Source organism: Medicago truncatula, chromosome 7, assembly GCF_003473485.1.
Source record: "Medicago truncatula cultivar Jemalong A17 chromosome 7, MtrunA17r5.0-ANR, whole genome shotgun sequence".
Taxonomy (NCBI): Eukaryota; Viridiplantae; Streptophyta; class Magnoliopsida; order Fabales; family Fabaceae; genus Medicago; species Medicago truncatula.
In genome coordinates this window covers 55,698,335-55,721,070 of record NC_053048.1, presented here as the reverse complement: position 1 = coordinate 55,721,070, position 22,736 = coordinate 55,698,335, and the positions used below count along the sequence as shown (strand labels likewise).

General features: G+C 31.8%; 2 protein-coding genes and 1 pseudogene across 3 annotated transcripts; 2 read left to right on the top strand and 1 right to left on the bottom strand.

The window, feature by feature from the left end:
* Positions 1-553: 553 nt before the first annotated feature.
* Positions 554-1,816, top strand: LOC25499777 (transcription factor MYB123). The gene is made up of 2 exons (XM_013595211.3): positions 554-770; positions 1,090-1,816. The coding sequence occupies exons 1-2, from the start codon at positions 638-640 to the stop codon at positions 1,725-1,727; spliced, it is 771 nt and encodes a 256-aa protein (XP_013450665.1). The 5' UTR covers positions 554-637; the 3' UTR covers positions 1,728-1,816.
* A 7,453-nt stretch (positions 1,817-9,269) lies between these two features.
* On the bottom strand, positions 9,270-10,532 carry LOC25499776 (F-box/kelch-repeat protein At3g23880-like; annotated as a pseudogene).
* A 4,209-nt stretch (positions 10,533-14,741) lies between these two features.
* On the top strand, positions 14,742-17,388 carry LOC25499775 (uncharacterized). Of its 2 annotated transcripts, none has more exons than XM_013595209.3 (3): positions 14,742-14,898; positions 15,796-16,596; positions 16,709-17,388. In XM_013595209.3, exons 2-3 carry the CDS (start codon positions 15,818-15,820, stop codon positions 17,208-17,210), a joined length of 1,281 nt encoding a protein of 426 aa, XP_013450663.1. In that variant the 5' UTR covers positions 14,742-14,898; positions 15,796-15,817; the 3' UTR covers positions 17,211-17,388. The 2 variants fall into 2 exon arrangements, with proteins under 2 accessions (XP_013450663.1, XP_039684052.1); XM_039828118.1 differs by lacking the exon at positions 14,742-14,898 and adding an exon at positions 14,954-14,977.
* The last annotated feature ends 5,348 nt before the right edge of the window (positions 17,389-22,736 follow it).

Here is a 22,736-nt window from a genome sequence, read left to right as displayed (position 1 = left end):
ACTTAACACACACTTCCTACAAATTTTTTTTTTCAATGATATTATTATAGGAAAATTTGTTTAAACTTAACTACATAAAATATATTGAATTTGTTGGATAACAATTATGAAAATTAAGCAAATTAAAATCGGTTTGAACTTTATAATAATAAAATTGCGAGTTTTACTAGATTCCCAACTTGAGCTTCTGATTTGACAATGACTACTGAATCCCTCTACCCTCTATCGAAGTACTACTGAATTCTTTAAATTACTTAGTGACAAAATCGTTAATTCTAAAATAAGATTGTTTCTGAGTGTTTATTTCCCCAGTAAACAGTAATCTATTTGGGTTTTTTCTAATAGGCTTGGCCTGACTTCCTTGGGATCATTAGAAAATTGGGAACGAATCAGAAATATAATATAGTTACCGGCTGTCTGTCAATTCAATAAATCAATTTAAAACTCAACAACCACCATTATGTCATTATCCGTGAGTTAAATGTATTTTCTTAAGAGCTTGTATAAGCTATCTTTTGGACATATATTTAAAAGGAGAACAAAGTTGTATATGGGAAGCATGATCTATATATATATATATATGAGCTTGTATAAGCCTGCTTCAAATTTTAACTGTCTTCTCTTCTAACTAATAAAAATGGGAAGAACTCCTTGTTGTTCAAAAGTTGGGTTGCATAGAGGTCCATGGACTTCTCGTGAAGATGCATTGCTCACCAAATATATTCAAGCTCATGGAGAAGGCCAATGGAGATCACTTCCAAAAAGAGCTGGTAATTTAATTTCTTTATTCCTTAATTGTCTTTTAATTTTATCAATTACAATCACGAACACTACTCGGATTTGTGTGTCCTGTGTCTGACACACTGATATCTATGATTATACTGAATTACGTCGTTTTCTCAATTTATTATTGGTGTCAGTGTGTTTGTGTCGTATCCTACATCACATTTTTTGGACAAAACAAATATTAGTATACTAGTAGTAGTTTGTTGATATTTTCTGTGTCACTAATGTTTGAACCTAGTTCCTTTATCTCCTGTGTAAGACTTAGCAACCTTACGTGAAAAAATGGGTTGGTGGTTGATGCAGGGCTTCTTAGATGTGGAAAAAGTTGCAGACTAAGATGGATGAACTATCTAAGACCAGATATAAAGAGAGGAAACATAACTCCAGAAGAAGATGATCTTATTATCAGAATGCATTCACTTATTGGTAATAGATGGTCCCTTATTGCGGGAAGATTACCAGGACGTACAGATAATGAGATAAAGAATTACTGGAACACACATCTAAGTAAAAAGCTAAAAAATCAAGAACAAATAGAGAAGAAGAAAAAGAAGCAGAAGAAAAATGACAAAAACAAAGTCATAACCAAAGTACCAGAAGATTCAGAGAAGAAGACCTTAGTTTATCTACCAAAGCCTATAAGGGTCAAGAAGACTTTATCATCAATAATACCAAGAACTGATATAACCTTGAATTTGGAATACAAATCAGTAACAACAAGCCAAGAGGAAGAGCAAAGAACAGAAACAAAAGAGAGAGACAGTGATGGGTTTGGATTGTTGTTTGAGGAACAGTACCATGCAGACTTGGTCAACAATGATGACATTGAATGCCAATCTGGTTTTCTTGAGAAGATGTATGAAGAGTACTTGCAGCTATTGAAGAATGAAGAAAATCATGAAAAAATACTAGATTCTTTTGCTCAGTCCTTATTAGCGTGAGTAATAATAAATAAATAATATTCGGCTTATAGCATTTTTCTTTGTACAATTTTTTTAAGGATTTTTGGTACAATTCTGTTTAGCATTTTTATTAACTCAGAAATGTTTGAAGTTTAATTAGCTTTTCACTTTATCACTTAATTACCATCCAGTCTCCCTGTTCATTCATCATTAGATATACAACAATTTCTACCCAAAAAAAAAACAAGAAGATACGTACACAACAATAAACGGAAATTTTCTACAATTAAATTTTTTTTGGAAAATAATAATACTACCTCCGTGGGAACTCCAAAATATAAGATTAAATTATCTAAATTACAGAGATTAAAAAAATTGATAGTTATGTTAAATTAATCCATTTTTTTTTAAAAGAATCTTAAATAAAGGGCCAAAGAAAATTCTCAAAAAAGCCTTATATAACCGGATGGAGATAATAGATTGCTACGATAAGACTAAGAGTTAATATATGAGTAAATTACACTTCATCTCTAATATATTTTTTGAAATTTTTCATAACTAATATATTTTTAGAGAATGGTATTAGTTATGTTGTGATTAATATATGAGTAAATTACACTTACATTCTCCAAAAGATGTTTGAATTACACTTCCCTCATATTCAAACTATCTGAGAAAACATTTTACCTATCTCTCCTTGAATAGCAATCTCATACCTCTTATGTTAAAATCTATACTTTAATCCATTAATAATAATTTTTATTTCTAATAATCTAGCAAAAAAATAATAATCTAACACACTTCAAAGAAAAATTGTATTGCAAGTTCATTTTAATATTATCAAAGTTCAAGTTTCGCTATTTTTTATTTACAGTTTCATTAACATGTAGTTTTAAACTCTATTATAAAATATAAAACAATACAAAATAAAATTAAAGTATGTCAAAAATTACCCAAGTCAATAAAATATGGTTAATTAAAAGTGAATTTTTTTACTTTAAATTATAAAATTAATAACAAATATTTAAATTTAATTATTGTTGACATTTAAATTTCATAAAGAAATGAATTTATTTTTCTTCATTTGCGGTTCAAAATTAGTATAAATCATAAAAATATATATATATATCTATGTTAAAATAGATTAAATTGCAAAACATATTTAATTATTAAGGGAATCTCATAGAGGATGAAAGTATAAAGTTTACTTTTTTAATAGAGAGAGTATATATTTTAACATAAGAGACGAGGGAGGAGTGTTCCTTGAATTTGCTAAACAAGAATTTGGCTCCTTAAATCGGAGATACATACCAAAAAGAATCAATTATCTTTGTCATGTAAACATATAATGCAACCTCTATTTTAAGTGAAAAATCACCAAAAAAAAGTTAATAAAGTGAAGAAGTAAAGATTAAAATTTTAGTCACGATAGTATCAATCATAAATTTGATTGATATTACTCAATTCATTCTCAAAAATAAATTAATCAACTTTTTTGGACAGAATAAATTTAAGGCAGATTCCGTATTCTTTTGTAAGAAAAAAAGGTCATTTGGATTCTAATTTGAATACTATTTCAAAGAGCATATTTATTGTGAAGATCCACTTGCTCTTATTTTTCTAATCTTTTTTCAACTCACTTGACAATAAGTTTGGCATGTCATTTGTTAAAAGTCAATCGCAATTCGCAAATAGTTTTAGCAATAAAATAGTTTAATGATGCCGTGCTAGATAATCTTCTTCTATCTATTGAAAAAAGGAGTATTCAGAAATCGTTAAACTTCTCGTTTTAATTTAACTGAGTTTGAACAATAAAATCATCAAACACGTACAACACATTCAGACAATTGTGCGATTAAATAAGATTGTATTGTAGGAGAATCTTTTGCAATCTTGTATAAATAAAATAAGGCCGTTTATCATAAAATTGGATGAACTACTATCATCAAGTCTACTTTTCTATAATATTAAGCAAATCTCAAAATGTTTAATAGTCAGAGAAAGATTAGAACAATACAAAACAAAAAGTAGCAATGCCCTTTTTACCCTTAATTACTTCCAAGAGAACAAATTGCATGGATACCTTTTGAAGAAAGTATAATCCAGAACTTTAATTTGAAAACTTTAGGTAGAGAACGTACGTTCACCATTATTATTGACATAATCAATCAGCAGGCAGAGAATCGTAAGATATCTTTGCAGCCACCAGCTCACTTGTGATCTTTCCAGGAAGTAGTTAATCAAATTAAAGAAACGCAAAAAGAGGCATTTCAAGAAAACATATGCTCTACAGCTAAACTCCATTTCAACTGTGCTACAAGATGGGAGGAGAACCTCTGTTGTGTTATAAACTTCACATATGTCTCATTTGATTGAGAGAGGGAGTTCAATGGCACAAAGGGTGAGTTTTTTTGGGGAAGAAGGTGATGATAAATGTATGAACATTGAAGAGTTTCTAGGCTCGGAGAAAAATTTAATTTGATGATTTTTTTTATTACGATCACAATTTTCTATCGGTCTAAAAAAAATGTTTTACATCAAAACAGTCCCTATGAAAATTTTCGATCAAATTCATCATTATATACATAAAAGTTGACTTGAAACTCCACGTCAAAGGTTAACGTCCGCACCGTCGTACCTTTAGGAAAAAGTAATCAAAACGGTTATCATTATGTATTTTTTGTGTGACTTTATCTCAGTCGTTCAAAACATTAACGGTCAAGATTTTTTTATTTTTGAGAGGGTCAAGATTTTTTTCTTTTTTAACAACTTATTTAATTAATAGTGCATATTATATTTTTACCTTGAGTCTAAATCATACTCTCCCGTCTTTACTATTGAGTTCAATGCGTTGATATAAATTATGGATTGTTTGATTGATATTCTTTTATGTCCATGATTTTGTTTTTCGTCTGTATTTTCCAAGTTAAAAGTGTAGTAAATACATTCTAGTTTGCAAGAATACTCAATGTTATAGTTGGTTACAATAATTAGTTAAACTAGTTACTTAAGTTAGACTAGTTAGTTTTTTATTGAGAGCAAGTTAGACTTTCTAATAAGAATTTAATTTTTATACACTAGCCGTGTAAAACTATTTTACACATGCATCCAATCATATTTTATAATCTCTTGTAAAAAAATATTTAAACTAAATTTACTTTCTATACAAAGCCTTTTTTCTTTTATTTTGTTATTTCTATTCATAATTGTAATATTTACTTTGTTAAATTTTCTTACACCGCCTTCCTTCCACTTAGGCTAATGTGTATTGTTACATGTTAATGAATTCAATTCATATATCTCGTGCTTGTATTGAAGAATGAACTTGTAATTTTATTACGACCGATTGAATGATTGAGAGCAATTTTACCTTCTTGACTTGTATTTTGATTAACGATGGTTCTCTTGTGCCTTTCATACATGCAAATGAAGATTAGGTATGCTTGAAAGATTGATAAATAAAATAAAATAATTGCTCTTGAAATGATCAACAATGAATAACTGTGACAAATACAAATCTTGCACAACTTAACATTGACTCATCATGCTCAATTAAGGGAAGTTATATTATTAACACCAAATTATACAAGAGGTACAATTACAAGGCGACGGCTAAAACGCCAAAACAGAAAAACAAGGCACTGCTGAAATTGTAACACTGCTGCTAACAGCAGCCAACCAGCATACTGCCCACAAAACAGAAACGCCTGAACAGCCTAAAACAGAAAACCAGAGGGCCACAGACCACGATAGCAACAAAACAGAGAATTGAAGGCACAACTCTACCAACGACCTCAAAAGTCCCGGACACCTCTAGAACTACCCCACCAATCTCAAAAGACATTCCTTGGGGTTCCAACACCACTCGTAATAGAGGCAAGGAGGACTCTTTAGTCTAGAATTCACCCAATTCCACGAGAGCACCTTAATATCATCAACCATTTCACCGAACTCTTTCACTAGTGACTTGAAAATTCTATCATTCCGAGCTTTCCAAATCGTCCATAAGACCACATGCCAAATCATCCAATACCCTTTGCGAAGCTTTCGCCTCCCAATCTCCCCATTCCAACACTCAAAATGATTAAAAAGAGAATACAGTGTGATCAAGCTAAACCCCAACCAACCACCGACCTTCGACCATACTTTGAACGTTCACTCGCAATGTAGGAAGAGATGCACAGCCGTTTCAACCACTTGATCGCAAAATTCACACTTCCCTAAGGACACCGGTGCTAGAATACGCCTTCTCAAGAGGTTATCTTTCGTCGGGATACGATTGAGAAGCAATTGCCAAGAAAAAACCACCACTTTTGAAGGCGCCGGACTTTTCCACACCAAGTCGAACACCACTTTCTTAGTATTTTCCAAGGGTTCAAAAGGCAATAACAATTTCACAAGCAAATCATAGGATGATGCCACCGAAAAACACCCATCCTCCTCCAACTTCCACCACCAAGAATCCTCCGACTCCAGACCTTCTCCCACCCATCCACCAACTCAATGAGGCTATACACTAACCCCACTCAGTTGTGGTAACAGCGGACCTTGCTCAGTTGTAGTCAAGGGCAGTGGCAAGTATTGATCTGTATGTTGACCCTTACAAAATTTCAACTGTGAAACATGAAACACATGGTGGATTTTGGCAGATGTTGGTTACAAAAGTTTGCAAGCCACATAACCTAGATTTCAATAATGGGAAACGACCCAAAATATCGTAAGCCTAATTTCTGATTCCTGTGCAGTGTTAGAGAATGCTTCCTATATGGTTGAAGTTTCACTAAAACCATGTCACCAATGTTAAACTCAACAAATCGTCGTTTAGAATCAGCAAACTTTTTTATAGCTTGTTGTGCAAGCATCAAATTTGACTTCAGCCGAGCAAAAAAGAATCCCTCTGTCAACATAGCATGCAGAGACGAAGGGTCAGAATTCTGTAGCTCATATTTGATAAGATTGGGTTGGTCACAGCCATACACCGCTATGAAAGGCGTCATACCAAAATTCAGCACAAGGGAACATCTTAGACCAAAGGCATGTGCGTTGGCTAGTAAAGCAGCGCAAATACAACTCAACACATGCACAGCCTTGGATTGACCTCCGATTGGGGTGATAGGCCGAGCTCATCGCCAAGGTTGTGCCACTCAACTCAAAGAGGTGCTACCAAAATCTACTAGTAAAAACTTAGTCCCTATGCAACACAAGGGAACTTGGAAAACCATGAAGTCTCACAAAAGTTTGCATCAATACTCCAGCCACCTTTAAACTAGTGAAAACAGATTTTAAAGGGGTAAAATGACTATTATTTAGACATACGGTCAACGACGACAAAAACAACCGTATAAAAGTTAGATGGAGGCAATCCGGTAATGAAATCCATCCAATTTCTTCCTAAATCTTAGAAGGTATAAGTAATGGTTGCAATAACCCATTCAAAAGAACATTTGAAGAATAGCCAACATAATTCCAAAAAAAAATGACAATAATATAATTCCCTCAATTTTAAAATACATTTTTGTATGATGAAATTGAGATGTTGTCCCGTTTAACCAATCTAAAAATTAACCTCGTATATTAATTTTTTACTGTGATTGTGCTTTAGTTTGATGTCGTTGTGTAATAGTTTGTTAGTGTTATTAAACATGAGGCACAACAAATATGCAGTAGTGCATTGCCTGATTTCAATTGCTACAAACACATAACATCGAATTAAATTGAATAAAATGTCTATTCATGTGTTAAAGCACAAATTATGTTTGTGTTTCAAATGACAAAATACTCGGTGATAAAGATTTAAAGGAACAGTGCAATATAAATCAAAGTTGAGGTATAATAATATTACCTACTTAAAATGATATAAAAAAAAAAAAATCTGCCTCTAGGTCTAAGTTGAAAGAAAAAACAGAAATAACTTCCAAATCAAACTTTTTAATCATCCAAGTATGTTGGTGTAACTTCACTTGATAATGAATGAACAGTACTGTATAGCGTGACTCCTGTGGTGAAAAAGCATGACTTGTGGTTGGCATTGAAGCTAGAAGTTGGGAAACATTTACCTGCAGACAGGGTGAAAAGGAAAGACATTTAAAAGACAATCACTATACAAAGGAGAAAACATTTTGTAATGAACCATCATTTGAACTAGCGTTGCAAACACTTCTAAAATTCACAACACTTGAATGATTGTCAATTTGCATGGGCAGTCAAATTTTGAAAGAAAAAAATAAAAATTGATCTACCTTTTATATTTCACCTGTAACATGATCAACAAAATTATGTCTCTTCGATATCAGATGCTCGTGTAGTTAATTCGACCAATTTTGAACCAAGTTAATTCCATGTGAAAATGATTTAGTTTTTCTCTCCAAATTAAATAATTGTGTGCATGTTTGAATTCAGAGAGAGTTAGACAAAATCACGATGGACCTCCACGATTTTGGTAAAAGTTACACGTTGTAACTTCAACAAAATCAAAGTGTCACTGTGATTTCGCTAACTCACCACCAATTCAAATATGCACTGTTAGCATTAGTGATTCAATAAGAACCAATCAACAAGTAGATCAAAATGCAAATTAATGAATTATAAAAGATCAAACAAATAGTATGTCCTATATAATCGAACAATTCAGCATATATGAGGCCATAAGAAATAACCAACAAGTACATCAAAATGTAAATGGATGAATTGTAAAAGATCAAACAAAGACTAGTGTATACTATGTAATTGAACAGTATGTCATCCATCATATTAAATATATAATAAATAGTCCAATTAAAGAAAGAATACAATGAACCGTACATCAATTTCTTACTGATATACGACTCTGCAAACACAAGTATAGCAAAGGAATTATAGATAGATGTGTTAAATTTTAACAAAAAAATCTATCTTGTTTTGTTAGACTTTATGTTGTGTGTTAAATTTTTCCCACAGTGAGTATTTGCTTTATTAATTGAATAAAAGTGTATGTTAAGACTTTAAGTTATAACTGCAGCACTATTTAGGATCATTGGGTGATTTAATTTTGATGTTTCTTCTGACCTCAAATCTTATAAATTCATGTGTAGCTAATTAATTTGAGATTAGTTTTTTTCCTGGTTTGAAACAATGAAATGACAAGGGCCAGAGTTAATAGAGTCCATTGAAATTAGAGAACAAAGCCTTTGTAATTCTGATTTGAAACAAGAAAATGGCAATGGTCCAAGTTCATTAAAGTTAAAGAACAAATTTTGTTTTCACTTCAACATGTATAAACTCATCAGATTAATTTACGACATAAAACAATTTCAAGCAATGACAGCAACAGAAATTTAGAACTCAATCTAGTCACATGTAATGTAAAAATAAGATTGAATCGCACTAACAAAGCTGTCAATATTTCCAATAACCAAATTAAAAATAATTAACCACTAAACATTTCATGTCATATTGGATCAACTCATGTTGAATACTATTTCTCATGTTAGAAATGCAGTCAAACACATATTACTCTACAAATGCAGCCACCAAAGAGTTCATAATGCAATATAGTTATAAATATCAAGAAAACAATGAAAGAGAATATTTTATAACCTGTATTCTTCTTGTTTGTGTCATTTTCTTAAACTTTCTCATTGTCACCACTTATTAGGAAGTGAAAGTAGAGACTCTGTGTACATGACGACTTGTAATCCATGCTCGTAAGAGTAGAAGTCATGGTAGGAGTGATGCCCTAACAACTGTCCTTTATCATTATACTTCATCAATCTAGCACGACCATGATCTATTCCAATAATATCACCACTTTTTGTAAACCATATAGGGGAAAAGCATCGAGTAGGAATGACATGTAATTGAAGAACAAGAGTCTTAGTCCAAGACATATGCACTTTGTATTCTTTCATCACCTATATTTCAACTTTATCATCATTGTACCCCCACCGACTTAGAAATTCTCCAAATGCCCATAAACCACAACTTGTGTGTATGGTGTCATAATCATCTGGGAGACGGATCTCTAACAGTTTCTTTTCCATTAAATCAAAGGCAGCAATAATATCCACACTTAAATCATAACGAAAAAACCAACCAATGAATAGCCCCATTAAAGGGAAACCCTATTCTGTCATCATCAGAGGCATCCATAAACCATAAACGGGAAGTGAGCATCCTCAATTTCTTTCCACATATTATCTCTCAATGAGAAACACTCCAAATGTGATAAATTATCAGCAAATGATGTATCCTCATAGGACATTGAAACCACCATGTAATCATCTCTTGACGGGTCATAACCAAAACCATATAGATGATCGAAATAATGTACTTCTGAAATGGAATAAAAAGGAGACAAAGGTATTTGTTTGTGAAATCCAGTGTATGGATTCCATATGCAGATGTTGGAAGAACCATGCAAAAACAGAAACCCTCTACACGAACCTTTAATTTGAAAAGGAAAATCATCATCAGACCGGGGAATCAAAAAGTTATTAAGGTCGAGTGAAGCATAATCATTGTTAAGCAATGCTTCAAGATCTACCGATTGAATTTCAGGAGGTTTATGTAATGATATGGACACAATTCGACCAGCGTGTGCGGCGGCTGTAAGTTGAAAATGGGATTTTGCGAAGTTGGTATGAGAGAAGAGAAAACCAAGGCTTACAAACACATTTTTTGAAACGTAAAAGAGACTTCACATGTAACCTCACCAAAATTTGAATGATTAATTCAAGAGGCAGATACCGTAGTGTCTTCTTCTTCTCCATGATCCAGCACCTTCTTCACTCTGATTCGAGTAACCCTTATTATTTTTACAAGTTGTGACTGATGCGAATAAAACGCATTTTTGACCTAATTCTTTTTACTTGTCCGAATAGTGTGAGAATTAAATAGTGTGAGAATTACCCGTCAAACTTTACAACATGATTTTTTTTTGTGAAGAATTTACAACTTGATTTCTTTTGTACAAACTTTACAACATGCTTGATTAGTGCGATAGTTGTTAACTTTGATTAGTGTGATAATTAAGAATTATGTGGGCCGTTTTCTATTTTGTGGTGGGTACTATTACTAAGTTTTTTTTTTTTTTTTTTGAGTAAGGTGGGTAGTACTAAGTTATATAATATAATAATTTATCGTAAGAAAAAAAGTCGCAAGGTTAGAAACTAGTTTTTTTAGCAAGGCAAAATTAGTTCATATCATTTATAAGTAAAGAGTAGAAATTAGTTAGTATATGATATAAAATATGAAGGTTAGGATAAGATAAATATGTTTTAGATATACATGAACAACTCTATTAGCTTGCCTCGTAATATATTATATTTTAAAGTTGGAATTAGTAGTCAAAAGATCTCTACACTATGAAACTAAGTCGCCAAAATCATTGAGATGAGTGGAAGTAGAGAGAATGGCATCAACAAACAAGGGTCTTGTTGTCCGTTCCAAATATGCACTTCATGAAATTCGGAGGAGATTGTTAGGTTGATTGCTTCCAGCAGTGTGATTGCCTCAGCTTCTAATACAGACATAGATGAATAAGAGAAAAGAGACTTACATATTATGAATTGCCCCTCAGAGTTCCAGAAGCAAAGTCCATATTTTGATATCGCGTTGTTTTGAAAAATTTATGAGTCCATGTTGCACTTTAATGCACCCAACGGAGGTTTGACCCAAGAGATATTGTGGTCCGAGTTTTGTACCTAAGGTTTAACTCTTTGCACACAACTCCATTCATGGAGAGTAACTTTTGCTCGAGGGATAGTGAAAGCAGTTGGGGTGTCTAACGACTCTCAAAGCTTTGTGTTACGACTCTTCCAAAGACTTCAAATAAGCATGACAACAATCTATTGTTGTTGAGAGGATAACCTATCAAAAAAAATCACACAACAAAATGGTGAAATTGTTAGATTGAAGGAGTAGCTCGCGAATCACATTTCCCATGCCAATATTCTCCTAAAATTCCTTGGCTTTTGTGCACGGGAAGAAAATGTGAGTTTCAGCAAATGATTCACACATAACGCATGATTCTTTGCAAGGGATTTTGTTTGTATTGAGATTAGTGCGAGGGGGCAAGCATTGGTGAGTTAGGCGCCATTGGAAAGATCGTACGCTGGGATGAATTTTGAGGTTCCAAATATTCATCAGAAGAGCAATGTTTTGAGCAGAAGCGGGTAGGAGGAGGAGGTCAACACAAATATGGTAAGCTAATTTAACTGTTTAATTCCCACCTTGTGTTGTTTTCCAAATTATTGTATCTATGACAGCGTACGGCTGTAGAGAGGGGTGAAAAAAATTTGTTACCAGACATTAAGGGTGTGTTTGGATTGAGGGTTTAGGAGGGGAAGGTTCACTTTTAATTTTTAAATTACAAACAACGTAAAATGTTTTTTTAAAAATAAATTAAGTATTTTTGAAGCATTATATAATCATTTATCATGTTGTTAATTCAATTTTCTGAAAATTATTTTATAATGTCCGTAATTTAAAAAAGAAAAGTAAGCCATCCCCTCCCTTCCCCTCCTAAACCCTCCATCCAAACACACCCTAACTTTCAAGTCATCACCAATTTTTCATCTATGATCCACTTGTTTCCATTTTTAAATCATGAACAAATGTCCTTAAAATTAAATTAATAATCATTTTAGAGGCATGAAATTAATAATCATCTTTTTCTACCTAAAATGTTACCATTTAAAGTCTTGAAAGAGTGCCTAGAAATAGTTTTTGTTTTGGTAATAGAATGTGAAAAAGAAAAGAAAATCAAAAAGAAGAAATACAATCTTTGCAGAGGACTTGTACACCTCAAGAGATATAGTATCAATCTTTGCAAGGTAATCCGCACAAGCATTACTTTCCCTTAGTGTTGAATATTAGTATGAAGGATCCCAGCATAGTGATATCAATCGTTAATAGATTCCTTAATCAATTTGATTGTTGTTTTAGAATCGGAATAACACACCAACTCTAACATGTCAAATTCCTAAGCCATTTTCAAGGTGGCATTTTACATGGAAAAGGTTAATCCTTTCCCACCATAGGACAGTTAATTTTTATGGTGGAATTAAAAAGGAACACTGATTTTACTATAATCTAACTACACTATATTATTTTGAGCAATGCTATATATCAAGAAAGATTTTATCAAGAAAATTTCAAGAATGACATGACAGAATAATCACCCTTAGATTTTATCAAGAAATAGTCCTGAAATTAATGTTAACCAATAAAATCTCAGCCTGGCCGGAAATCATGGGGTGGTGGGTGTTATGTATCTTTTTTTTATGAAAGATTAATAAATGAAACTGAAATCTAAATGTGATTATTGTGCCATGTCATTCTTGAATTTTTCTTATAAAATCATTCTTGATATCTAGCATTTTCCTATTATTTTACTTGTCTTCAACCTCTCATCCATGATTCTTTCAAAAAAAAAAAAAAACAAACCTCTCATCCATGATAACAACCTAAAGAATTTTTCCAACCTCAGCAATCAAACTTCTTTCACCTTGCAACTATCCTCCTAGGTATATTAATTCTTTCACCCCATCACTTTTTTTAAAAATTCCTTCTTTTTCAATTTCATCGACCAAAACCAATGAACCCATTTGAATTTTATGCGAGATTATAATGATGGAATCTATTGGGTTTTAATTTTGCAACTAACTAAAGTTGCAAAGACAAAGATAGAACATTCGACATGCAATTCTTCTTCAAGCTTAGTGATTTCTAGCAACAAAATACCATGAAAATAACCCATAAAAAAATAAAATTTCAGCACCATTACACAAAGAAACCAAAACTCCCTTCACCTTCTCATGATGTTTCGAATTAGTTTGCACCCAAATTCCTCATATTGAGATTTTTTTTTTTTCTGGGTTGCACCAAAAGCTAAGTGACTTTGAAGAATTTTGAGTGAAGTTGGAAGAATTCTTTAGTCTATATTAAGATCAATGTTCCTCTTTAGTCTCACCATAAAAATTAACTGTCCCATGATGGAAAATGATTCATCTTTCCTATGTGAAATGCCATCCATTTTCAATCCATGATAAACTCCCAGAGTCGCGAGAGTTCTGCATGCAAGATATTTGAAAAATTAATGTTTCCCACAAAGCCGTAATACCAAACACCATCATCATTACGAAGCAAACCCCCAATAGTTGTTAACATTTTCCAATTAATAATTTTTTTTAGTATTAAATTAAAATAATAATAACATAAAAATAACTTTTGAGTTGTTAAAATTGTCTCACACTTTCCATTCTTGTTCGGCGTAAAAATATGGTCATTAGTTAGTGTGACTTTGAGAGTAAGGGGCATTCATATGTTCATTTTAAAAAGCCATTTAATAAGAAAAAGGAGATATTGGGAAATAGTGAAAAGTGAAGAATTTAATTTTTTAAAAGTTAAAATATTGTTGAATTTAATGTAAATATGCTACTTTTGATTTTCTTAACCATTGATTTAAGAATATTGGTTAGTAAGATCCATAAGTAAAAGGTGTCTTCTTCTTTTGTACTCCATCCGTTCTAATTTATAAGCAAAAAACACTAATTTACACTTATTAAGAAAACTAACACTTAATGATTTGAGGTATAATTTTTTGTATTCTCCTTGGAATAAGTTTTATAGAAAGATGTAAAAATAATTCTCATTGGTTAAAAATTATGGAGAAAATAAAAAGGAGAACAAATTGAATGCAATTTGCATTTAATTTTACATTGAAAAAGATGATTTTTTTGAAAAAACATAATAATAACATAAAAGTTGGTCTTTTTTACTTATATTTTAAGATAAAAAATATGAGATTTCTTTTAAAAAAACTTTAGGAAGGAGGGAGTAAGAAACTGAAAGATAGATAGAGTAGTAGAGTTCCTCTTCTTATCTTTAAAATAGCCAGAAGGACAAGAAATCCACCGTTGATTTTCTGAAACCACATCCACGTGTCAGTACAATAAGACTTCGTCCAAATCTGCTTAGATTGGATTTTTATTGTGGACCCCATCATTGCTAAGCATGGACCAACCAATTGACAAAGACTGCTTAAAATGCACGAAACGACGTCGTATACTAAGCAACTGTCTTCCGCTTTCTGCAATGAATCGAGCCGAAAAGAAAGAATGATAACGAAAATAACGAAACATTTGTTTTATTCTCTGATTCTTCTTTCGGATTGGTTGGATCTCTCTCTCTCTCTCTCTGAATCTCAATCACATGCTCAATTTTTCTCTTGGTGAGTTTTCTTTCTTTCATTCACTCAATTCTATGTCTACTTCATAATTTGGGTGTTGATTGATTTTCATTCACTCTTGGTGTGTTTGACCATTATATTATAACTTGTGTCATTTAATCTCATGAGTTTATGAACAAAAACTCAAATTTTGTACCTTTTGCGTTTATCTGCATCATAAGTTTGATGAATCATGTCTTAATGGTAGACTCTGATAGTAATGTCATACATGTTTTTATTTTGTTATGGTGTGCACTTTTTTGACTGTAGGTTAAACAAATGAACATTAAAATTAGGGCTCATTTGGGCGAATTTTGGTTTGTCTTTGTAATATTGTGTTTTTATAACATCCTGGCGACATAAAAGAAATAAAAAAGCCAATTGAGTGTACCACTCGAGTAGATTTACAAAATCAGATGAAATGAAGGTCCAAAAGTTTAATCCTTAAAACTATTTAATAAAAAGGGTTGTACTTAGGTGACATATACTCTTCATTTGTATGTATATGTCACATGTTACAACACCCTAATGACCCTAAAGGCCTACATGTCAATATACTCTTCATTTGTATTAGATGGTAAAATAGGTTGAACAGGGAAAATGGAAATGCACTTATACATATTAAAGACTATGAAATTGGAAGGTATATCTTAAACTTTATCATGTCTAAGTGCATTTCCATCTTCCTCCCACCAAAATTAGTATAACCTTGGTCACTATCAGAATTCATAAGCTATAAACATGTTGCTAAAACGGTATAGTAATTGTCTGAGTTCCGGAATTCTGATTATTAGTTGTATCTTTTAGCAGTACCAGTCTTATGTATGTCCATGTTTTGTTTTTATTATTTTTTATTTTGAGTAAAGCAATTGTCACATACATACTTTGTAATGGATTCAGATGCTTTAAATATAAACTACTGATGGCGGCGGCAGAAGTGAGGACTCTGTGGCAGAGAACTGCAAATCGATGCTTTGTGCAGGAAGATGCAAAAAGAGCTCCCAAGTTGGCTTGTCGCCAATCTTCAAATGCTACATCAAAACAGGTTGATGCTGGACCTGCCAATACAGCAGATGAATCGGATTGTACTGCTGTTAATGCCACTCATTTTAACAGCAAATCTTCCTTTTGTCATCCATCATCTGACCCTAGGTGGTGGTTGCACTCACAACCTAATTATGGATATCAAAAAGGTGTAACAAATGAAAAGTTAAGTGCATTGGAGGAAGAGGTAGAAACTTTGATAGCTGGTGATGAAATTAAGGCATCTAGTAAGAATTCTCTAGCATTTCCTGAACTAATGGATGTGATGGCAAAACATGAGACAATGGAGATTGATTCTATTGCCTGCTCGGTAACCTCCAAGCAAACAAATGATTTTTCCTCAGAACCAGACTATTCTTGGATTGAAAGTGATAAGGCCGAACCATGGTGGCGGATGACAGACAAAGATGAGTTAGCTTCCTTTGTTTCACACAAATCACTCAACCATATTGAGAATTGTGATCTTCCTCCTCCAAAGAAGAAGCATCTTTCTGGATACCCTTCTAGTATTATTAATAACCACTCAACTAAATCCAGAAGTTTTCCCAGTTCGACGGCTCATACACAGGGAAATTTAGATTCAGGACTGGTACATAGGAAGCAGGGGATTGCTGCCAATGAAGGGCTCTTGTATTTTGCTTCTGACAAATCTTCAAGGTATTTTACTGTCATATCAATCATATAATCACATTATCGCGTAGTTTGTGGCATGTATTGTTTAAGTAAAATCAAACTATTGATATCATGCTTTTGATTTGATAAATATCAGTTTGGACTTGCAACTTGGTTGCACTCAAATGCTTGAGGATGTCAAGCAGAGTCAACAGATTTCTGAGGGAGACACCAGCAAAGCTCAATTATTGGAGGCATTATGTCACTCTCAAACACGCGCAAGGGAAGCAGAGGAAGCAGCAAAACAAGCTTATGCAGAGAGAGAGCACATTCTTACACTTATTTTTAAACAGGCTTCACAACTTTTTGCTTATAAGCAATTGATTAAACTGTTGCAGCTGGAAACTCTCTGCAATCAGATTAAGAATAATGATCTGTCAACCTCGACTCTATTTCCAGTGGATCTTCCATGGATGTCGTATGAACGTAGAAAATCACGGAAGAGAAAGCAGACATATTCCAATGGCAGGCGTGAAAGAGAAGGCAAGTCAAATTGTGATATTACAACATATGCTGTTGCCATTGCTTTAGGATTAAGTCTTGTTGGAGCAGGCTTGCTATTAGGATGGACTGTGGGTTGGATGTCGCCTTGTTCGTAGTTCTGTAATATATTTGAAGCATTGTTTTGCTTGTCATAAGTTTTCAGATCTGTCTGTATTTTTGTAGAGTAGTTAGTACATAAACTGTATATTCTGCTTTGTAATTTTGTATTGAATAAAGATTATGTAAATCTTTTTGTGATGTTGATGTTGAGAAACAGGTATTTCTCTTAAAGTATCTTTTGGGGATAGGAAAAAAAAATTCAGAAATCTTTTGTTTGAATTGCCCAAAACACACTCTTAGATAGGACCATATCAAATGGGTGAATTAGTATTATATTTTTGACATCCATGCTTAATTTTGTAAAGCATGTTGATGATTTAAATTAACAAAGTCATGTTGATATTGATGATGGGTGGATTCAACATATTTGAATCATTGACTTGCATGAGTTTCTAAACATTATTAATCAAAAGTTAAATAAGCTTTTCGTCCTAAAAAATTATGAAATGCAATAAAGAAAGGCGTCAAACCGTAATTCTTGAGATAGTTGATACCATAAACCCCTGTATATTTGCACTCATCCTTACCATGGCTATTGATAACAATATCAAGGTCTCTATAATTCAAACAAGCAATCCAATAATGTGACAAGTTCATCAGCACCTCTAAGAAACAAAGCCTCAATTGAAGCTCTATTGGTTTTCCACCCTTCACAACCTCTGAAGTACTCACAACCTGCAAACCTAGTCTCGTGAAAATCCTATCATCGGTGTGCGGCACAACTTCTTGCCACTGGAAAACAGTATCAGTAGCATTTTGCTCCAAACTCTTGTCAACTTGAAAAACTGTAACCTTTTCTCGTACTGAAACAAGTTTAACAATGGATGATAAAATGACTCCAAAACTTGCTCCTCCACCATTGTGTTCTTGTCAAGAATCCTACCATTGACATCAACAATTTTAGCATCAACAACATAATATTAATTGAAAGGAGCAAAATGCTATTAAACTTCTTATTTCGATCGAATTACATGAAAGTGAAAGGTCTGGGAGCATTTTCCTCCTTTCTCACACTCTACAATTCATTACTCTGATAATATTATGATGAATTAGAGTAACTCTTGCGTAAACAAAATATTATGTGTCAAACACAACTAATTCGTCGTGAAACACACACGGTGGATTTTGGCAGATGTTGGTTATAAAAGTTTGCAAGCAACATAACCTAGCTTTCAATAATGGAAAAATACCCAAAATATCATAAGCCTAATTTCTGATTCATGTGCAGTGTTAGAGAATGCTTCCTATATGGTTGAAGTTTCACTAAAACCATGTCACCGATGTTAAAACTCAACAAATCGTCATTTAGAATCAGTGAACTTTTTCATAACTTGCTGTGCAAGCATCAAATTTGACTTCAACTGAGCAAAAAAGAATCTCTCTGTCAACAACGAATTAGAGATTTAAATATTATGACGAATTGACTCAACATAGCATTCAGAGACGAAGGGTCAGAATTCTGTAGCTCATATTTGATAAGATTGGGTTGGTCACAGCCATACACAGCCATGAAAGGCATCATACCAAAATTCAGCACAAAGGAGCATTTTAGACCAAAGGCATGTGCTTTGGCTAGTAAAGCATTGCAAATACAACTCAACACATTTATGCACAGCCTTGGATTGACCTCAATCGGGTGATAGGCCGAGCTCATCGTCAAGGTTGTGCCACTCAACTCAAAGATGTGCTACCAAAATCCACTAGTAAAAACTTAGTCCCTACCAAAAGATGTGCTCACAAAAGTTTGCATCAATACTCCAGCCACCTTTAAACTAGTGAAATCAGATTTTAAAGGGGTAAAATGACTATTATTTAGACATATGGTCAACGACGACAAAAACAACCGTATAAGAGTTAGATGGAGGCAAACCGGTAATGAAATCCATCCAAACTTCTTCCTAAGTCTTGGAAGGTATAAGTAATGGTTGCAATAACCCATTCAAAAGAGCATTTGAAGAATAGTTAACATAATTCCAAAAATATAAAAAATAACTGACAATAATATAATTCCCTCAATTTTAAAATACATTTTTGTATGATGAAATTGAGATGTTGTCTTTCATGATCTTTTTATTATGAGTTTTTCTAATTACACCCTGTTTAATTTTGATTGCACTCTAAAATTGCACTCTAAAATAACAAAATTATCTTTCTATAAAATTTAATTTTCAAAAAGCATCTTCATTTTTTCTTGGTTACACCTTAAAATCCCTCTTCAGTTTAAGTAGGTCATGTAAACTGAGTTTAAGTGTACATTTAAAAGTTCAACCTTGTTCAATGATTTTACGTAATCTCAGTTTAAGTATGTACATGTAAACTTATTTTATGTAGGTCATGTAAACTAAGTTTAAGTGTACATATTTAAACTCAGTTTAAGTAGATCATGTAAACTTAGTTTAAGTGTACATTTAAAAGTTCAACCTTGTTCAATGATTCTACGTAATCTCAGTTTAAGTATGTACATGTAAACTTATTTTATGTAGGTCATGTAAACTAAGTGTACATACTTAAACTCAGTTTAAGTAGATCATGTAAGCTTAGTTTAAGTGTACATTTAAAAGTTCAACCTTAAATGTTCAATGATTCTACGTAATCTCCGTTTAAGTATGTACATGTAAACTTATTTTATGTAGGTCATGTAAACTAAGTGTACATACTTAAACTCAGTTTAAGTAGATCATGTAAGCTTAGTTTAAGTGCACATTTAAAAGTTCAACCTTGTTCAATGATTCTACGTAATCTCAGTTTAAGTACGTACATGTAAACTTATTTTATGTAGGTTATGTAAACTAAGTTTAAGTGTACATACTTAAACTCAGTTTAAGTAGATCATGTAAACTTAGTTTAAGTGTACATTTAAAAGTTCAACCTTGTTCAATGATTCTACGTAATCTCAGTTTAAGTATGTATATGTAAACTTATTTTAAGTAGGTCATGTAAACTAAGTTTAAGTATACATACTTAAACTCAGTTTAAGTAGGTAATGTAAACACAGTTTAAGTAGGTCGTGTAAATTGTGTTTAAGTGTACATCTAAAAGTTCAACTTTGTTCAATGATTATACGTAATATCAGTTTAAGTATGTACATGTAAACTTAGTTTAAGTAGGTCATGTAAATCGAGTTTAAGTAGATTATGTAAACTAAGTTTACATGAACCTACTTAAACTGAATTTAAGTTAACCTCAACAATGTAAAACTGAAACTGTCGTACAGTGTAGTTGAACAAGAAGAAGAAAATTGAAACCAGCATTATTGAAAAAGAAGAAAAAATTCACTTATTTATATGCAATCGAGTACGAATGAAAGAATTTTGATTCACTCTTTAATCTTCCATAGAGATTAACTGAACATCAAGATTGTTTGATCGTTGATGGGTGAAAGAGAATGGAATTTTAAAGTGACAACGAATGAAATCAACATTTTAAAAAAATTTATATTAAAGAACAATTTTGGTATTATCAAAAACTTTTTAAAAAAACTGGGTGTAACCAGAAATATATAAGGTGTGAATAGAAAAACTTTTTTATTATATTATGTTGTGTTATATTATATATCTTTCTATTTAAAATATGTAATGTAACTCTCTCCTCCCTAACATAAATGTGTAATGTATTATGTACAAAAAAAAAAAATGTAATGTAATTCTGTAGAACGTTTTTTGTGCTAGAATATTTAAAGCTCAGAAATTAAAATTTCTCTACGATGAAATTTCTTCTTCAAATTTATTTTTTCTTCTTCTTTGGCAAAGTATTACAATAACTACTATTTTTACCATAAAAAATATCTATACATATTTTTTAATCCAAATTAAAATTTCATAAAAACTATTATTCATAATTTATAAACAGTATCATAATAAAAATAACACGGACACGGAATGTCCGAACGTTAGTTATTAAATAAATATAAATTTTTTAAACGTTAGCTCAATTTTCGTGAGTTGACAGAGAGTATATTTCGGTGAAAATTTTGGTAAATTTCCATGTAGAGTGAAGTTGAAAAATTAAAGAAGAATCAAGAAATACATTCTTTGGGAAAGAAAAAAAATCAAGCAGCATAAATAAAAAGATACTCCCTCCAATCTTAAGTTATAAGCAAAAGTTCAATTTTTAAATTCATTCAATAATTAATGTATTTGGTCGGTATTACTGACCAAATATATTAGTTAATGAATGAATAAAAAAAATGAATTTTACTTATAAATTTATAATTGATATTGGAAGGATATTCTTTCTCAAACAATAAAAGAAGATACACGTGGAAAATTATATTAGTTAATAAATGAATAAAAAAAGTGAATTTTACTTAAATTTATAATTGATATTGGAAGGATATTCTTTCTCAAACAATAAAAGAAGATACACGTGGAAAATAAATTGTAAGGTAACAACCATAAAAACATGAGTAAATTACACTCCCCTCTTATCAAAGATGCTTGAATTACACTCCTCTTCCTTCATGTTAAAATATACACACCCCTCCCCTCTTATTCAAAACATATTAGAAAATATTTTATTATCCTCCCATGAGAGAAGCTTGAATTACATTCATCTTCCTTCTTAAGTTAAAATCTACGCTTTAGTCCCTCAATAATTTTTTTTATTTCTAGTAATCTAGCAAAAAAATAATATAACACACTTCAAAAAAAAATAGCATTGTGGGTTCATTTTAATATAATCAAATTTTGAATACATATCTTTCTCTATTTTTATTCACAATTTCATTAACATATAGTTTTAAACCCTATTATAAAATAAGAAACAACCCAAAATAAAATTAAAATATGTGAAAAATTACTAAAGTCGATGAAGTATGGTTATATAAAAGTGAATTTTATACTCTAAATTATAAAATTAATAACAAAATATTTAATTTAATTGTCATTGACATTTAGATTATAAAGAAACGAATTCATATTTTTTAAATGGTGATTCAAAATTAATATATATTATAAAAATATGTATTTATGTTGAAATAGATTGAAGTGTAGTCCATATTTAATCATTAAGGGAGGGGGATGTAATTCAAGCATCTTATATGGGAGGGGAGTATAAATTTTACTTTTCAAGGGAGGGGAGTGTATATTTTAACATAAGAGAGGAGGGGAATGTAATTCTTCAAGCATCTTTGAGGGGAGAGGAGTGTAATATACTCTAAAAACATACTCAATTTTGGTTTCAATCATGGCAGAAACAAGAAACATATTTTTTGAGGAAAAAAAATCAAGAAACATAAATAAAAGATACTCTTTCTCAAACAAAAACAGAAGATACATGTGGGAAATAATTTTTAAGGTAATAACCATAAAAACATACTCAATATTTGTTTCAATCACTTCTCACTATCCATAGTTCATGGTACGTTCTTTTTTTGTCAACAAAAATGGTATTTTATTTTATTTTTACACATATATAACTCAAGATTCTTTCACTTTCTCAATTCTCATTCAAACACTTTCAATTACATTCTTTCTTTGCATTCTACTTTTTCTCTTTGTAGACGAAAATTCTTCAGTAATTAG